Consider the following 16,919-nt stretch of genomic DNA (forward strand, 5'->3'; position numbering starts at 1 on the left):
CACACACGCTTTTAGACAACTTAAGAGCGCCAAAACCTCATGTCTTAGTGAGACAACCAATAAGAGGTTGGATAACATTCTTTCACGCGCATGGTTTTTTAATTACACACATTGTAAAACAAGCCAACTGCGTCGGGCACCCAGCACGTTTCGTCAAAATCCGGCAAAACTGTCTGAGATATCGGACTAAGGGACTAACAAATGGAAAGAGACCGATTCACAGTGCTCCACGAGTCCATCGTGGGAAAAGAAACCAACAAAATGTGAATCTAAACAGCTGGCCTCTCACTCTGGGGCTCCTGAGGGAAGAGGAACTGTGAGTCTGGGTGCCAGCCTATCACACCGTAGGGCGAGCCATTGGGCAGAATGGTGAGAAGGGCCCGCGACCTCTGGGAGTCGATCCGCGCCCCCGTGGAGGGCTGGTCTATGCCCACCGTGATGACATCCACGAGGGTAATGGACACCCTCTCGGTCAGCTCCGGGACGTTGTCCGCCAGCACAGACAGAGAGACGGCAGCCTTCACCTGGCCCTCTGAAAACGTCACCTGAGATGGAGAAACACACGCCTGTAGCTCAGCCAATGTAGGACGTTCACTGAACACGCCGCCGCCCACAAGTCCCCCCTCGCAATTTCATGGTTGGTGTCTCGTCGAAGGCACTCTGAACCAGGACAAAACGTCATCCTAGGCCAATCTTCCTCACTCAAGCACAACGTTTCGGACCAAATCTCGGCGCTTGAGCCTGCCTGCGCCCAACCCACCATGAAGAGTCAACCCTCTACGTTTAAACTCCTTTTGCAATGACACCCAAGTCCAAGGTAGAAGTACAGCTCAATTGTGTCATTGCAACAGGAGTTGAAATGTTAAAGTGCAGCATGCCAATAGAATACGGGACTCGTAGAGACTCGTAGAGACTCGTAGAGACTCGTAGAGACTCGTAGAGACTCGTAGAGACTCGTAGAGACTCAGGACTCTCATATGTACACAGTTTAGCTAAATGTCTGACTTGGACCACTGAGTCATCTAGACTCCTATTATGTCCCTCTCTCTTTCATCATATGCTCTGAAAGTTATCTTTGAAAAAAAACAAAAGTCCCACCACTCCTGAGGCGGGGAAGATGTCTTCCAGGCTGCCGTTGGCCGCCCAGTGGACGGTCAGTCTCCCGAAGGTCCCTCTCCTCCTCTCAACACTTAGAGAGATGGTGTTAGCCTGGGCCAACTCCTCCACCTCCACGGACAGAGAGGCCTGGATAGACAACATCAGTGTTCAGTATCGAAGAGATTTCACTATTCACCATGACCTCAATCACTGCTGTGTTAGAATGTACGTGTTTGCACTCCAAAACTGTAGATGATGTTACCAAATATACAAATGATGGAGGCCTGATTAAACAAAAGAGCACCTGAGCGAAGCCTATGATCCCATGGGCGTCATCGTTGGCTGGAATAAGCACGGTCACCTGACCACCAAAGCCAATTTCAGCCCCCCCCTTGGGATTCTTCAGAACCACCTGGAACTCTTCTTTCTCCTCTGGGACGTCGTCGTCAACGACACTCACCGCAATCTCCAACTCCCGGTCGCCAGGCGCGAAACGCAACTCACCATAGCTGAGAGTATTTGTGGCAGAGATCACATCAAACCACAGTCAGAGAGGAGGAGCGACAAGGTGCTGTGTAGGTCTCCTATTGGTCAAGTGTAGGTCTCCTATTGGTCAAGTGTCGGTCTCCTATTGGTCAAGCAAGGTTCTTGCCACTGTTTGTTTCCCACGGGGGGGGGGGTTTGCAGCATGAAAAAGTATGAATGAAGTTTTGGACTCGCTACTATAGCAAATGTTTTCTGGATAAGAGTTATTTTTGCCAGGTCAGTTGACTGAGAACACGTTTTCATTTCCAGCAGTGACCTGGGAGTACTTAGGGTTAACTGCTCTACTTAGTGACAGAACAACAGATTACATATTACATTGCCAGCTTGAAGATTCAATCTAGCAACACTTTGGTTTCTGCACAGATTCTGTAACCACCAGGGAACTTGCCGACCCAGACTAAAATCAGTCTGAATCAGACTAAAACAGACGGAATCATACTAAAACAACCTAAATCAGACTAGATCAGCCTAAATCTAACAACAGACTCAAGTCACAATGAAAATGACACTTTTCCTCAAAGTTTTAATGAGAACAGAGCGTGGGGGTTGCTATGGGAACAAATGGCACACACCTGGGAATGAAGTCGGAGCGGTTGGAGACAGAGGTGAGCTCGTACACAGTGGAACCGGAGGAATCGCTGGCAGCCAAGAGACTCCTGGTGGAGTTGAAGTAAGGGAGTGGTAGATAGAGGAAGGCAGAGGCTGGAGAAGCCCTGAGCACCATAGCAAATAGGCTGACGTCAGTCCTCCAGGTGTACAGAAAGGAGCCATTCCTCCCCGCCAGCAGGACATGGGCTGAGAGACAGACAGACAGAGAGAGACACACAGAGACAGACAGACAGAGAGAGACACAGACAGACAGACAGAGAGAGAGAGACACACAGAGACAGACAGACAGACAGAGACAGACAGACAGACAGAGAGAGACACAGACAGACAGAGAGAGACACAGACAGACAGAGACACAGACAGACAGACAGACAGAGAGAGACACAGACAGACAGACAGACAGAGAGAGACACAGACAGACAGACAGACAGACAGAGAGAGACACACAGAGACAGACAGACAGACAGAGACAGACAGACAGACAGACAGAGAGAGACACAGACAGACAGACAGAGAGAGACACAGACAGACAGAGACACAGACAGACAGACAGAGACACAGACAGACAGAGACACAGACAGACAGACAGACAGAGACACAGACAGACAGAGAGAGACACAGACAGACAGAGAGAGACACAGACAGACAGAGAGTGACAGACAGACAGAGAGAGAGAGACAGAGTGTCGATAGTGTTAGTGGGATATCCGTTAATTAAAATATTAACTGTGTCAGCAGAATTGACGTTCACATATCTAATGTGTCTGGCCTGACACCCTCATCATCACAATAACACTTCAGTCATAACCATCATTATTGACCGGCTGTGTGTGGGTGTGGGTGTGTGTGTGTGTTTTGTGTGTACTCACTGATTCCTGAGGGCAGGGTGAAGAGGTGGGCCGAGGTCAGGTGAGGGTGGGGGATGGACTGGCTGTGTTGGGGGACCTGCTGCTGGTTACCCCATAAAAACACCTCACAGGAATCTGGGGATAGAACCACAAACACACACAACGTACACACAAATGCACACAACACACACAAACACAACCATATAGACACACACCCACACAAATGCACAGAACACAAACACAACCATATACACAAAAACACACACAAACACACACAAATACACAAACACAGCCATACACAATCAAACACAGACACACACACCAAAAACATAGCCATATACACACAAACACACACAACCACAAACGCACACACACACACACACACAAATGCACAGACAAACCATGGCCATATACACACACACACACACACACACACACAAACACACACAATCATAGCCATATACACACAAACACACGCAAATGCACACAAACACACACACAAACGCAAACACAGCCATACACACACACAATTAGTTTATTTATATTTTCTTCTATCCTTGCGGGGACCAGAAAAAAAGTATTCCCAGTCCCCAAGTCTGGACGTCAGTGAACTGACCTTAATGTCTAGACTAATCCATAACACCGAACCTTAAACCCAAACAAACTCTAATTCTAACGATAACCCCAAAAGGTATGTTTTATCCTAAACCTGTCCGTTTTTTTCTTGCGGGGACCGCTTAGTAAAATCAGACAGACAAACAAACACATGCATATGTTTGTGTTAGCGCTCTGCTCGTTCAGAGGGTGGTTCTGCTATACTTCAGGCAGACACACCCAGCTACTGTAAATTACACCCGCGGACCCTGGCTGTGGTTGGCCTTCTACCGAGAGCCTTCCACTGAACTCACATCAGAACAAATACCTACTTCTTCCCTTATGAGGAATGTGGCCTGTGGTGTTCCATTGAAACATAAATACATGCTTCAATATACATAAGGACTTTTGTCGCCTCACTCCTTCCTGTCTTTGCACATAATTCAGTTTCTGGTCTACAGAGTACTAGAGACAATTATGCCTTCTAATATCTGAAGAACACAATGTACCCTTGATGTGCTGTCCCCTTAATGTGCTGTCCCCTTAATGTGCTGTCCCCTTAATGTGCTGTCCCCTTAATGTGCTGTACCCAGCGGGTGTAGTTTGTGGAGCTTGTGTGAAATCACCATCAGTGACGATCAGCAGGAGTGTGTCGGCTCCCACGTTGAGAGACTCCACCCGCCGAGCTCTGCTGCTGAAAGGCAGAGGACTGGGGTCCTGGAAGCGTCCTCCGCTCCACCGGAGCGTCACGCAGCCGTCCTCCGTCTCTCGCCTCGCGCAGGCAGCCAGGTGGGCACTGGCCCCATGGTAGAAGGGCGACACGCTGAGAACACCCTGGAGCTCCAGGCTCTGGTGAACAGCGAAGGTTCTGCCAGTCCGAACAAACACCTGGTGCAAACGGGAGGTTAGCCACGGGCTTACACGGATTCGACACCAGAGGGTGTGTTGTCTCTGGGCTTGGCTATTCCAGGCGGTGGAACCTGGGCAGGACCAATGGGTCTTACAGCTCAGAGCAAGTCGTGTTCATTTAACACCCAAACTCACCTGACTTGAGGCGATCATGTAGTCGTTTGCATCGACTGAGAAGTATTTGACATCAAGCGCTTCAACAGACAACGTTTGTTCCTAGACGGACAAGGTTTGCATTTCAGTGCAGTCAACACAATTCTCCCGCAAAAATCCACTAACACAGCGTGACCAGTCACGAAGAAGCGATTATTGAAATAAAAAATTATGTGTTTTTTTTCTTTAACAGTTCTTAATCACTACTGGGTAACAGTAGATCTCACATAATTAGAGGCGGGAAAAAAGCATCATCGGGACCACAAATGAACAGACAACAATCAAAGGGAAAGACGTGCGGCGCTTCACCAGTGTCAGGTTGAGGTCTGGCTGTATCCTGAACAGGCTGAGGTTGACAGCAGGGGGAACACCGTGGGCGATGGCCACATAGGTCGAGGAGTTCCCTGAAAAGCCCACACACGCGCCAGGCTTCTCTATCCTCACAGACTGAAAGCACAGAGAGCACCGCCATACATCGTCACATTGTGGTAATGGCCCATCACTACATTGACTTGATGCAGCACAAAGCAAGGCAGCCACCTGAACTCGGTAATGTCTTCCCTTACCTCAGTGATTCCTACCCTTTATTCACTTTCTGCTTAACATTTAGGGCCCCTTTTGTGTAAAAAGGTTAAGCCTGGGGGCAAAAAAAATCAAGGTCAATGGAGAACTCCATTGAGGTTTATTTTTTTTGTCCTAGACTAGGTTTAATCTGTGTCCGCAAAACCATTTCCACTGTATAACTCTGACTGTACATGACCACTTAGCCAATCACAGGTTAGCATGAAGCCGACTGCTCAGACAATCACAGGTCTCAGTCACTGAAATAGTTTTGTGCCGGGGGACAAGGGTCAGGCTGTCCTGTGACAGCCACAATTTTAAATGTTGCTTTTGTTGATGTGACAGGGAACTAGGTTCAGTCGGAAATATAAGCTGGTGTGTCCTTTGGATCCAAGGAATGCTTCCTCTAATTATTCTGGTATCCTGTTGAATCTTAGGAGAACCTTAGCCCTTTGACCACGCCTCAGGACTACCTGTCCCTGTCCAAAATCCTCCTGGCTAGGGTTGAAGACATCTAGCTGATGATTCCTGCTGTCACTGCCCACACCCCACCTGGTCGTCCCTGTCCTTTTTCACCTGGTCATCCCTGTCCTTGTCCACCTGGTCGTCTATGTCCTTTTCCACCTGGCCGTCCCTGTCCTTGTCCACCTGGTCATCCCTGTCCTTGTCCACCTGGCCGTCCCTGTCCTTGTCCACCTGGCCGTCCCTGTCCTTGTCCACCTGGCCGTCCATGTCCTTGTCCACCTGGTCATTCCTGTCCTTGTCCACCTGGTCATCCCTGTCCTTTTCCACCTGGTCTTCTATGTCCTTTTCCACCTGGCCGTCTATGTCCTTTTCCACCTGGCCGTCCCTGTCCTTGTCCACTTGGTTGTGCAGCTGACTCAGATTCTGTTTAATGACTCTGGACACAGCCCTTCTGTATTTATTGTCCTGCTGGCCATCTGAACATGCAAAGACATTGACGTGGCCCATAAGGTCTCTTGTACTCTTATAATGTTCACTTGGCACAGACAGAAGAGGACTGGACACCCATCAGAGTCTGGCTCTTCTCTAGGTTTCTTCCTAAGTTCTGACCCTTCCAGGGAGTTTTTCCTAGCCACTGTGCTTCAATTTCTTGTTGTTGCTTGCTCTTTTGGGTTTCAGGCTGGGTATCTGTACAAGCACTTTGTAACAACCTCTGATGTAATAAAAACAAGAAACTATTTTATAATAGAATAATTCTCACTGCGTACTTCGCTTTGCCTGCGACGAGATACGAACTTAGGACCTACAAGTCTGCTTCTCTAACCACGATGCTATTTAACAAGGGGTAGTCAGTCAGTCAGTGAGTCAGTCACTCAGTAAGAGACATTCACTCTTCTTAGAAGGCTCTGCTTACACGGTCCAGAAATAATTAATAAAATACATGGGATTGTTTGATATACTGAAGATCGAGTTCCTTGCTTAGCCTTTCAGAGGTCAACATTTACCGATTTTATGTACCACCATCTCCAGAGGTGCTTATGGCCAATGATAATAAAAACAGTTATGTATGAAGTACTTACAGGACAATGTTCAGATACATCACATGTGTGAAATACTGCAATTACCTGTACAGGCACCAAAACCCCCTGCCACCGGTAGAAAGTGGCGTGGGTCTGCGTGGAGCTGCCGGGGGATGGGCTGCCCAGCCTCAAGGCCACAGAGGCTCCGCCCGGCAGGGAACACCAGCCTGAGGTGGGGGTCTCTGGGAGGATCTGAAACACCGCCATCACGGGAAGACTCCCCTCTGAAAACAGACCAGTGCAATCACAACATCCAGTACGTAACACACACACACACACTTGGATGTGAGATTGCAAACGGACCGTGCAGCGATAGTGATGGACAACGATTCAGAGTCACAGTGTCTTACCCATGGCGACGGCTGTGCCCGGCTTGGTTTGCCACTCCACACTGACCGCTGCCTCCAGGCCGTTGCTGCGGGACACCGTTAGGAACACGGCCGTAACACCCTCCTCCCCCACCACCGTGCCGCTCGTCCTGCACAGATGGATGGACATGCGTGAGTGCGTAAGTGCGTGCGTGCGTCCATCTCCGTGCGCGTGTCCGTGTGCGCGACCTCGTGCTCACCTGTTGACGGAGGGGGCGATGCGGAAGAGCCCCAGCGGGGCAGAGTTCTGCAGCACAGCGATGTGGGCTTGGACTGAGTCCCCGAGCCGCGCCCCTCCCGTTGGACCGGACAGCGTCACCGTGAACGTTTCGTTTCCCTCTGGCTCCTCGTCCAGAACCGCCCAGATCTCCAGAGTCTTGGAGATCACAGTAGCAGTACATCAACATCGGAAGTTGTCAACAGGAGAATATATAGGGATCTTTAGGCCCACGTATCTTTGATCTTTCAGCTTAAACCCATCAAAACCTGTCAGGCTTTGCAACTGTCCAAATCACACTGATGACCTTGTCTGGGTGGTCCGAACAGTGAATACTGGTTTACCACCTGTATGAAAAGTAACGTCCAACTGTTCTAATTACCTTGGTATCTAGAGTATAATACCAACAACCTCTGGGTTTGAGGCTGTATCCACGTGTACTACATGGCCTTAATGCCCAAATTCAACTTTAATCAACCCACCAATATACTGTATTTTAAACAAGTCCTCTTGTACATTTCAGACTGACAGAAGTATTTGGTCACCTTGAACCTGACTCCCTCCTCCAGCACCACGGTGCCCTGCGACGGCATGAGGTCGCCCGCCGCCAGCGTCCCGTTGGCGTCTGTGACGGCGAACTGGACGGTGACGATGCCGAACGTGCCCTGGGGCGGGTCCCTCACCACGTACAGCGTTGCCATGCTCTCCCCCTGCCCCGACGCTGCCGTGGGCTCCCTCAGCAGGAAGGGCTGGCTGCTGTTGAAGGAAATGACCCCGTGCCCGTCGTCGCTCGCCATTATGCTCACCGTCGCTACGGAGACAGGCAAGGGAGACCAGTTTTGTACAACCGGCAATGTCTGCGAGACCACTAGACTACGCATACATGGTCCACTACAACACATGGAGGTAATGAATGTGTATGATGCTCCCAGCACATCCTACCTGTGGTATTGGCCCCCAGGCCCAGCCCCGACGACGGGTTCGCCAGGATCAGCTGGAACCGTTCGTCTCCCTCTGGGACAGCGTCGTCAATGATCTGCACCTCCACGAACTGATGCCTCTCCCCGTTGGCAAAGTGGAGCACCTGGAGAACGAATGATTTACAGGCCTGAAGTGTTCTAACTCATTGGTGGGGCACAGCGGGTTTTCCGGTTCGAACCACAAGGTCAGGGAAAACACACTACCGAAGCCTACACCACATAATATTAAGTCTTGGTATTTCTTTGTGAACATTTCAATGCTTGGCATTGTTTGATACACACAAAGCCCTCTGACTGACTGACTGACTGGCTGGCTGGCTGGCGGGTTTGGGGCAGCGTCTCACCGAGGGGGTGGCATTGTAGTCCAGGCCCAGCTGAGCCTCCAGGTTCTGGGCGTAGAAGAGGAGCGAGACGTTGCCGTAGGTCCCGGCACTCCGATAGGCAACCAGCGTCAGCGCGCCCGCGCTCTCGTTCACCTCAAAGCTACAAGGAAAAGCACGAGGCCAATCAACATCCGGTCGCTCGAGAACACGGGTAGGGTCGCTAGGGGCAACATCGCACGTACACACAACCTCGGGGAAAAGGGAAACACGCAAGGCTAACGCCTGGGAACAAGGGGATGGAACGTAGGGCCACTTACTTAGTGTTTGTCCATTCAATGACGCCTCGAACTCCATCGCTGGCGCCGATGGTGATTTCTGCCACTAGACCGTGGGTGTCTGAAGAGGAAAAGGTATCACGCTAGGAAAAGGCAGCTCAGGTCCTAAAGTTTTATTCAAGTAGTATTATCATCACAAAAGAAAAACTAGCATCAGCGGCGGCCTGATAACTAGAACAGCAGTAGCTTGGCCAGAGTAACTAAAGAGGCCACACTCGTGTGATGCAACTGGAGATCAGGGCTTTTTACAGGCAGCCAGTTGAAAAGTCCAATTATGTGCTTGCAGATTTATGACGCTCCGAGCGGCGGTGAGTGTATTTGTGTCTGCGTATGTCTGTCGCACAGGGCCCAGGCTGCGAGAAGAGCCATTTAGAGCGTTGGTTTGGCTGCCCCCAATTTTCACCACACCGTGACCCAAATCCCATGAGTGGCTCAATCAACCGAGAAATTATTCAGGAGAATCATAGCCCCTGAGTCCTGGCAGATGGGCCAGTTGCCTATCTAGTTCCTGTAGTATTTTGGATATTCCAAGTTCTCTTAAGTTACCCATTCAGAAACTTGGCTATGGTAAGGCTTTCACAGTTCTGGCAAGGATCTCCAATTCTAAGATAACTGACATACATGCACTATAGCTGAATGTACTGTGAATGAACCACGTAAGCCATTAAGCACAATGCCAAGCATGCCACTGTACCCTAACACAAACAACATATGTTACCTTTCAGTGTAAAATATACAACTTCTACTGGTCACACAGAAGGAAACAGCGAAAAGGGAAAACATAAGGAGATAAAATCACACAGAATATGTCACAACATGGAATGGAAAAAAAGGGTCAATTACAGTACAGGAAGTTAAGGACAGACAACGTAAAGAGCAGAACAGAACACTTGGAACCCTTAGAATTACAGAATGAAAAGTGATTGGCAGGTGATGTGGTGAAACCATGACCACATGAAATGCCTTGCTTGTGGTTTGGAACAGGGTTTCCCATACACCAAGCCAGATTACCTAGTTCAGGAACAGCTGACGAGGTGCTGATGATAACTGCAGACGTCACATTGACCAGGAAGAACTCCTGCAACTCAGGGATGTCGTCCTAAAAGATGAAATTAACCAATATCTGTTAAATATCATCAGTATTATCTGAGAACGCCTAGTTGGTTGCTACGCCAGAAGGTTAATGTTTGTAAGTTTGTCTGCATAGTGACCAACCCCCACCTTCAATGCAACCCCTTCCTGTTTGAACTCTTCTGACCCCTACCTGCAAGAACTGTTTCAGGATCCTACTTTGTACTGAAAGAACTATTCCAACCCCAACATGAGAACTAATCTGACCACCTACCTGTAAGAACTGTTCCAACCCCAACATATGAGAACTAATCCGACCACCTACCTGTAAGAACTGTTCCAACCCCAACATATGAGAACTAATCTGACCACCAACCTGTAAGAACTGTTCCAACCTTGTGTAAGAAATTGCTGTAATGTAAATTTTTGGGAATTCTGCAAATGTTTGAATGTGTTTACATGATGGACGGATGTTTTCCCTTTGCCAGCCTCAATGCATATTGACCTTGTTTGTGGTCTGTATTCAGACTGCAGAATGGCATGGTGAGTCCGGAGATAATATAGACTAAACTTACACGGTAAGAAGACTTGGAAAATACACCATCCTCATCTTTTACCTTCCAGGGCACTAAGAAAACCACTTGTGATAACTGACAGCGTTTGGCGTGGTGGCCACACAGTTAACTAAAATAAACAGAAACTCTGATGACAAGGCTTTCGAGCCCTGCCCTGGTGGCCTTACATCCAGTATGGTGATCGGGATGGCCACAGAGGTCTGTCCGTCCTGAATGATCACTGAGCCAGATGCATGGACAAAGTCTTTTCCTGGTTCGGCCAGGGCCCCGCCCCCCTCCACCTGAGACAGATCCTGGAGAGACCCTTGAACCGTCTCGTAGCTGATATTCACCGCCCCTGGAAACCAAACAACAACACTCAGTTGACTCACAAGTATAACTCTTTTAATTAGAAGTCACATAACATACCGTGATTGGAGTTATTTTGTCATAATTTGTCATTTGACAAAATCTGATAATTTTGGCAAAAGGTTTGCTTTCATAAATAATATCAGAATTTGTCAGCCTATGTAAATGAAGCCTAAGCGGTTAACAGCTGGAAGTTACACCTTTTCCCATCATTAAGGCCAGGAGGTTTTCCTGGTCATATCAAGTGATCAGTAAAGAATCTAACCATCCCAGCTGGTCTCGTTCTGAATCCCAGACCAACCTGAAGCCCCAGGCTCTCTGTTGATGAAGATGTTCAGAGTGACGTCCCGCTCCTCTGTGATCAGGCTCATGGAGGAAGGGGCGATGCTCAGCATCCCAAATGGAACATCACTTGTCTCCACGGTAACCACCGCCTGGCGCCTCTGTACGTCCAGCGCTGCCTGACCCGTTACTACAACACCTGGCGGAGGACAGAACAATGACACTGTCCACACAAACACTCAGTGTGGCGAGCACAGATGTCTTGCATAACTGGTGAGACGCCCCATGAAATTCTGGGTTTAAGTGTACAGTGAAAAGATTGGAACAGCGATGAAAAACCTCGGTGCCTTCTCGCTTTGAATCCCTAGCCTTTTAAAATACAATAAAAAATACAAACCTTTCAAATCATGATTTGTTCAGCGTGCCAGAAGTAATTCTGCCCATTATTTCACACATACTGTTGTTTAATGTCAGATCGTCTGTATCGTGGGGAGGAACTTAGGCCCTCTGTAGGGTGTGGTTTTAGAAGTGAATGGGGCAGAGGATGTGGTTTACCATAGGTACGGATGTTGGACAGCACCACCTTGTACTCCTCCTTCTCCTCGGGCGTAGGGTCATCCAGCAGCTGGAGGTCTATTGTGGTGTTCAGTGTTCCCTGTTTGAGTGACAACACACGCTCTAACAACACACAGCGCACGCACTGAAATAACCTCCCATTACACATGGGATGTTAACTGTCAACCACGCTCAACATTATACAGTTCAAAAGTCAGATTTCCACTAGCTATTGAGAATGTTTAACAGTGGGAAACTGTGAAGCCCTAAGTGGTGTTTGACCTGGGTGAAGGTCAAAAGTCCTGCTACGCGTGTGAAGGTCTGGTCAACGCGGGGGCCTTGGACGGCCCACTCCACTGTGACGTTCCCCAGACCGGGGGCTGTCCTGGTCACCAAGAGGTGCAGCCTCTCTCCTGTGGCACAAACAAACCCACATAGGCACAAACACACACATTAGTCACTAACATCAGGTATTAAAGCTGACCGCTTGTTCGTACGTATGGGCAATTGGTCTGTTGTTTTACATTAGTAGACTGGGACAGGATTTGCTAAGTCGATTGTTAGCCTTCACACTTTGGTCATTCCATTGGGATATTGTGTATGGATTTGCCACAGACAACACAGATAACAGTGAATGGCCTCTCTCAACCAAACCCAATGAGCCATGCCTCCATGAATCTACCTGAGTCACCTGCTTCAACATGCTCCACTCAATGCCTTACATTCCTTCATTAATTCATTACGTGCCTCTGAACCCATAAGAAGGCAAAGGAGGTGAATGAGGTTCAGGTATGGTAGCTGGCGGACTTTCAGAAATAATGCTCTTACCACAGGCTGCCTTACTATCACAGGTCAGCGGTCAAAGGTCAGTCGGCATTAGTGGCCCGGCTATTTGCTAGATGTTTTGGGGCTGTGCTCACCTTCTCTGGCGAAGACAGACAGCGAGGCGGCGTGAAAGCCCACAACTCCAGCCACGTTGTCGCTAGCCAGGATGATGATGGTTACCATGTCCGAGCTGGGCAGGATCCGGCTGCCCCCTGCCGTCTTAACCAAGCCAATCATCAGGGCCTCGCTGTCCTCTGGCTCCAAGTCATCTGCAATCACTATCTCAATGGTTTTCTTCAAAACCCCTTTGGGGTGAGAGAAAGTTATACACTATGAATATATACTCCACAGCTCCGGAACAAATTAAGAGACCACTGCACCTTTTCTGTCCTTTCCAAAAAAGTTGAGAAGGAAGGTTTTGAGTGAGGAACAGAAGTGTTAAAATTAAGAGGCCACTGCAAATTGAACGATTCTGTTCCGCACTCAAAACTTTCCTTTTCAACTTTTTTGGGAAAGGAAAGAAAAAGGTGCAGTGGTCTCTTAATCTTTTCCAGAGCTGTATATTTAGCAAGCAAGTTTATTTATATAGCACAGTTCATACATAGAAGCAATTCAATAGCAATAGCATAAAAACATATACATATACATATATATATATATATATACACTGTATATATATTCCCTGAATAAATATATATATGTATTAATACAAAAAAAAACAATGCTTTACCATCCTCAAGTTATTTCAAACCTACCCTCTTCAAATACCAGTGTTTCTCCAGTCCCACTGAAGTCAATGCCGGGCGTAGCCGTTCCCCCCACAGACCTCCACTCCACAGTCACCCGCCCCAGGCTTCCCCCCCTCCTCTCTATGACCAGGGGCACTGAGAGGCCCGGCTCCTCCTTCACCTCCAGATGGAGGCCGTTCTGCGTGGCGTTCGGGCTGAGGCTGTAGACGAGGAACAACCCAAAGGCGTCCCCATTCACACCGATAGTGACCACAGCCTTGTCCGGTTGCCCAACTGTGGGCAGGTTCTTCTCCACCGCGGTCGTGTCGACAAGGGCCACCTTCAGAATGCGGACCGAGAAGCTTTCGTCCATCTCGGGAAGTTTGTCCGTCAGAATGGGCACCGTCAGGTTGGCCACGGCCGAGCCGTCCTCCAGGAAGGCCTGCCGCGCCACCACGGCGGTGTAGTCACTCCCGGCCGTCGCCTGCGAGCTGAAGAGAACCGCGGCGGCTGTGGCGTTCTTGGCGTAGGTGAGGGTCCGGTTGGACGGGATCAGCGCGGTGGCCGAGCCGGTCACCCAGGTGCAGGAGGCCACGAGGGACAGGGAGAAGGCCTGGCAGGAAGGCTCCCTCAGGCAGGCTGCAGCACAGTCAGCCAGGGCGTCTCCCTGGGAGCTGATGTTGACGGGCTTCCCAGGGGCAGAGGGTATCCCAGGCACTGGGCGGTCGTAGTACGACAGCAGGTTCTGGCCCTCCTCCTGAGCCGTGCCCACCACGTCTATCTCCGCGGTGCTGTAGAAGACCTCCACCCGGCCAAAATGACCACCGCTGACAGGATGGAGAGAGGGTGTTAGTGGAGCCTCGTCAAACAACGGCGGACTCCAAGATTAGCACTGAAGAGGAAGCTGCCGGACAAGGCGGTGGTCGCCATAGGCGTGCGGATGAACTAAAAAGACAAACCTTCGACGGACAGTGACGTTGGCCATGAAAATTCCCTCCAGAGGTTCCTGCACAAGATATACAGCCTGGTCGAAGAAGACCGTTCCATACGGGTTGTCATTGGCTGGGACGATGATACTGACAGCACTGTCTCCTCCAATGCTTCCTCCATTTGTGGCACCTGTCAATTCCACCTTGATTATCTGAAAAGAATGGAACGCTTAGAGGTATATATTCACTACCCGTTTTCTGAAGAACCAGCGGTGTGAACTCTGAACGCCGACTGGCTAATCATGCTTTGCTTGGCAACAAATGAGAAACTTCTTCAATTTACTTCTTCAATTTCCGGCACATCGTCCGCCAGGACTTCGACTTTCAGCGGCTTCATGGTTTCCCCCGGCGCGAAGACGACCTCGCCAGACACAGGGCGAAGGTCGCCCGCAGCCGCTCTTCCGTTGACCGTGGCACGCCACTGGACGGCCACCGTGCCGATGTTGCCAGCGTTACGGGCGATGGGCAGCAGCACCGGGACGGAGCCCACGCCCGGCTCTTCTATGGTCACAGGAGCAGCCTGAAACACTGGCACACACAAACAGTGCTGTGATGAGTTCCAACAGGTCAGGCAACGATTGACCAACGGTATTCCTATCCAATGGGCTCCGTTAGAGCATCGTGACCAGCATCATGTACTCACTGTTAAGGGATTTAAGTGAACAACCACAGGAGTACTGTAAATTGAATATCTGTATATCGCATGTGTGTGTGTGTGTGTGTACAAGTTTCCATATTTGTGAGTTTTCTTTTTTACTTTAAACATGTACGCACGGACCAGAGGGAGAGAGGGGGACCAGAGGCTGGGAGGGGGACCAGAGGGAGAGAGGGGGACCAGAGGGAGAGAGGGGGACCAGAGGGAGAGAGGGGGACCAGAGGCTGGGAGGGGGACCAGAGGCTGGGAGGGGGACCAGAGGGAGAGAGGGGGACCAGAGGCTGGGAGGGGGACCAGAGGGAGAGAGGGGGACCAGAGGGAGAGAGGGGGACCAGAGGGAGAGAGGGGGACGAGAGGGAGAGAGGGGGACGAGAGGGAGAGAGGGGGACCAGAGGGAGAGAGGGGGACCAGAGGGAGAGACTAACCGAAGGCTCCGAAAGGGTCGTCAGAAGGCAGGATGGTAACGACGGTGCGAGTGAGTGCCCCCAGTTTAGCGCCCCCCGTGGTGACGTTGAGCAGCTCGATGCGGAAGGTCTCCTCCAGCTCAGGAACCAGGTCGTTGATAACGTAGATGGGGACGGGTTTACTGGTCTCTCCCTCCAACAGAACCACGTCGGAGGACGCCACGCTGTAATCATCGCCTGCCGCGACACACACACCGTTAGACGCACACACCACGGCAGAACCTACTATAAAATGAAGACGTTACTGCCACCACTGAGGACGCACTCACCAGCTCTGGCAGTCACCGGCACGGCCCTGAACTTGACCGAGACGTCGGCGAAAATGCCACCGATCCGGGTGACGTTGATGATGGGCCCGACGTAGTTCTCAGCCACACTGACCGCCGGGGCGGAGAGCTGCAGGTACCCGAACGCATCATCGCTGGCCTCCACAATGACCTGCGCCACGACCTCGGCCTTCGAACCCAGACGAGGAGACTGGTCGACTAGGAAGAAGACGCGTGGGGAAACAACACGGTTTGAAATGACTCCTCATCGGACACAACTGTTTTGGATATATTTGTAACAATAATTTTTTATAAAGTGGAAAGGATAGAGAAGAAACTGTAAAGGACTAGCAGCACGCCAGAATCCTTGTGCACCAGAGGAGCACAGGCCGCTAAAACGCCCTAGTCCACAGAAATAACAAACAGAATGAACCGTTTCTATTTCTATGGCAGTGACTTACTCGGTCGCTCCTGCTGTTTGTCTATAAGACTGACACTTATCAGCTCCACGAATATGGACTCGTCCCTCTCGGGTTCTTTGTCATCTAGCACGTGAAGGGTAACATTAGCCTCAGTCTGATTGGCTGCGAACACCACGAACTCCAGGAGGGGTACAAAGTCGTTGCCCTCGCTGGCCCGGCCCACCCCCGGGGTCGTGAAAGGAGCGGCGTCGACCTCACTCAGGGTTCCATAGGTCACGCGCACCCTTCCCATCATCCCCCTCTGCCTGTGGATTGTCAGGGTGACCAGGGCGTCGGCCTCGGCCAGGCGGACCGGCCTGCTGCTCTCTGAGAAGACGAACACTCCGTACGGGTCGTCACTGGCCAGCACGGTAACCGTGGCCCTGGCCCTGACACCCAGACGCCCATGGGAGACGTTGACCAGGGACACGCCAAAGCTCCTGTCCAGCTCAGGGACCTCGTCCTCGGGCACCTGAAGCTTAATCTCCCCCATGGTCTGGCCCACCAGGAAGGGAATGTTCCCGACCCTGTGGATGAGGTTATCCACAGAGTCGGCCTCGGCCTCCCAGAATAAGGTGACGTTGGACAGGGCCCCGAAAGACCGCACCACCTGTCC

The 16,919-nt window shown here is 50.5% G+C and overlaps 1 protein-coding gene across 2 annotated transcripts in view; it reads right to left on the minus strand.

Moving 5' to 3' along the window:
- adgrv1 (adhesion G protein-coupled receptor V1) overlaps window positions 1–16,919 on the minus strand; it is a 138,032-nt gene that overhangs the window by 80,547 nt on the left and 40,566 nt on the right. Inside the window, exons 28-55 of one of the 2 annotated variants that reach the window (XM_034296435.1) lie at window positions 16,304–16,913; window positions 15,846–16,061; window positions 15,538–15,753; window positions 14,741–14,985; window positions 14,428–14,609; window positions 13,496–14,295; window positions 12,836–13,045; window positions 12,198–12,328; window positions 11,916–12,015; window positions 11,380–11,559; window positions 10,898–11,067; window positions 10,096–10,183; window positions 9,803–9,829; window positions 9,067–9,145; window positions 8,771–8,909; window positions 8,389–8,530; window positions 7,992–8,257; window positions 7,430–7,605; window positions 7,212–7,339; window positions 6,907–7,085; window positions 5,066–5,203; window positions 4,739–4,819; window positions 4,321–4,582; window positions 3,122–3,235; window positions 2,217–2,439; window positions 1,403–1,607; window positions 1,099–1,245; window positions 290–545 (exon numbers count right to left, since the gene is read on the minus strand). In XM_034296435.1, the coding sequence (XP_034152326.1) occupies window positions 290–545; window positions 1,099–1,245; window positions 1,403–1,607; window positions 2,217–2,439; window positions 3,122–3,235; window positions 4,321–4,582; window positions 4,739–4,819; window positions 5,066–5,203; window positions 6,907–7,085; window positions 7,212–7,339; window positions 7,430–7,605; window positions 7,992–8,257; window positions 8,389–8,530; window positions 8,771–8,909; window positions 9,067–9,145; window positions 9,803–9,829; window positions 10,096–10,183; window positions 10,898–11,067; window positions 11,380–11,559; window positions 11,916–12,015; window positions 12,198–12,328; window positions 12,836–13,045; window positions 13,496–14,295; window positions 14,428–14,609; window positions 14,741–14,985; window positions 15,538–15,753; window positions 15,846–16,061; window positions 16,304–16,913 (5,710 nt within the window). The remainder of the gene's footprint in view (window positions 1–289; window positions 546–1,098; window positions 1,246–1,402; window positions 1,608–2,216; window positions 2,440–3,121; window positions 3,236–4,320; window positions 4,583–4,738; window positions 4,820–5,065; window positions 5,204–6,906; window positions 7,086–7,211; window positions 7,340–7,429; window positions 7,606–7,991; window positions 8,258–8,388; window positions 8,531–8,770; window positions 8,910–9,066; window positions 9,146–9,802; window positions 9,830–10,095; window positions 10,184–10,897; window positions 11,068–11,379; window positions 11,560–11,915; window positions 12,016–12,197; window positions 12,329–12,835; window positions 13,046–13,495; window positions 14,296–14,427; window positions 14,610–14,740; window positions 14,986–15,537; window positions 15,754–15,845; window positions 16,062–16,303; window positions 16,914–16,919) is intronic. The other variant, XM_020052796.3, reaches the window with a different exon arrangement.

Source organism: Esox lucius, chromosome 13, assembly GCF_011004845.1.
Source record: "Esox lucius isolate fEsoLuc1 chromosome 13, fEsoLuc1.pri, whole genome shotgun sequence".
Taxonomy (NCBI): Eukaryota; Metazoa; Chordata; class Actinopteri; order Esociformes; family Esocidae; genus Esox; species Esox lucius.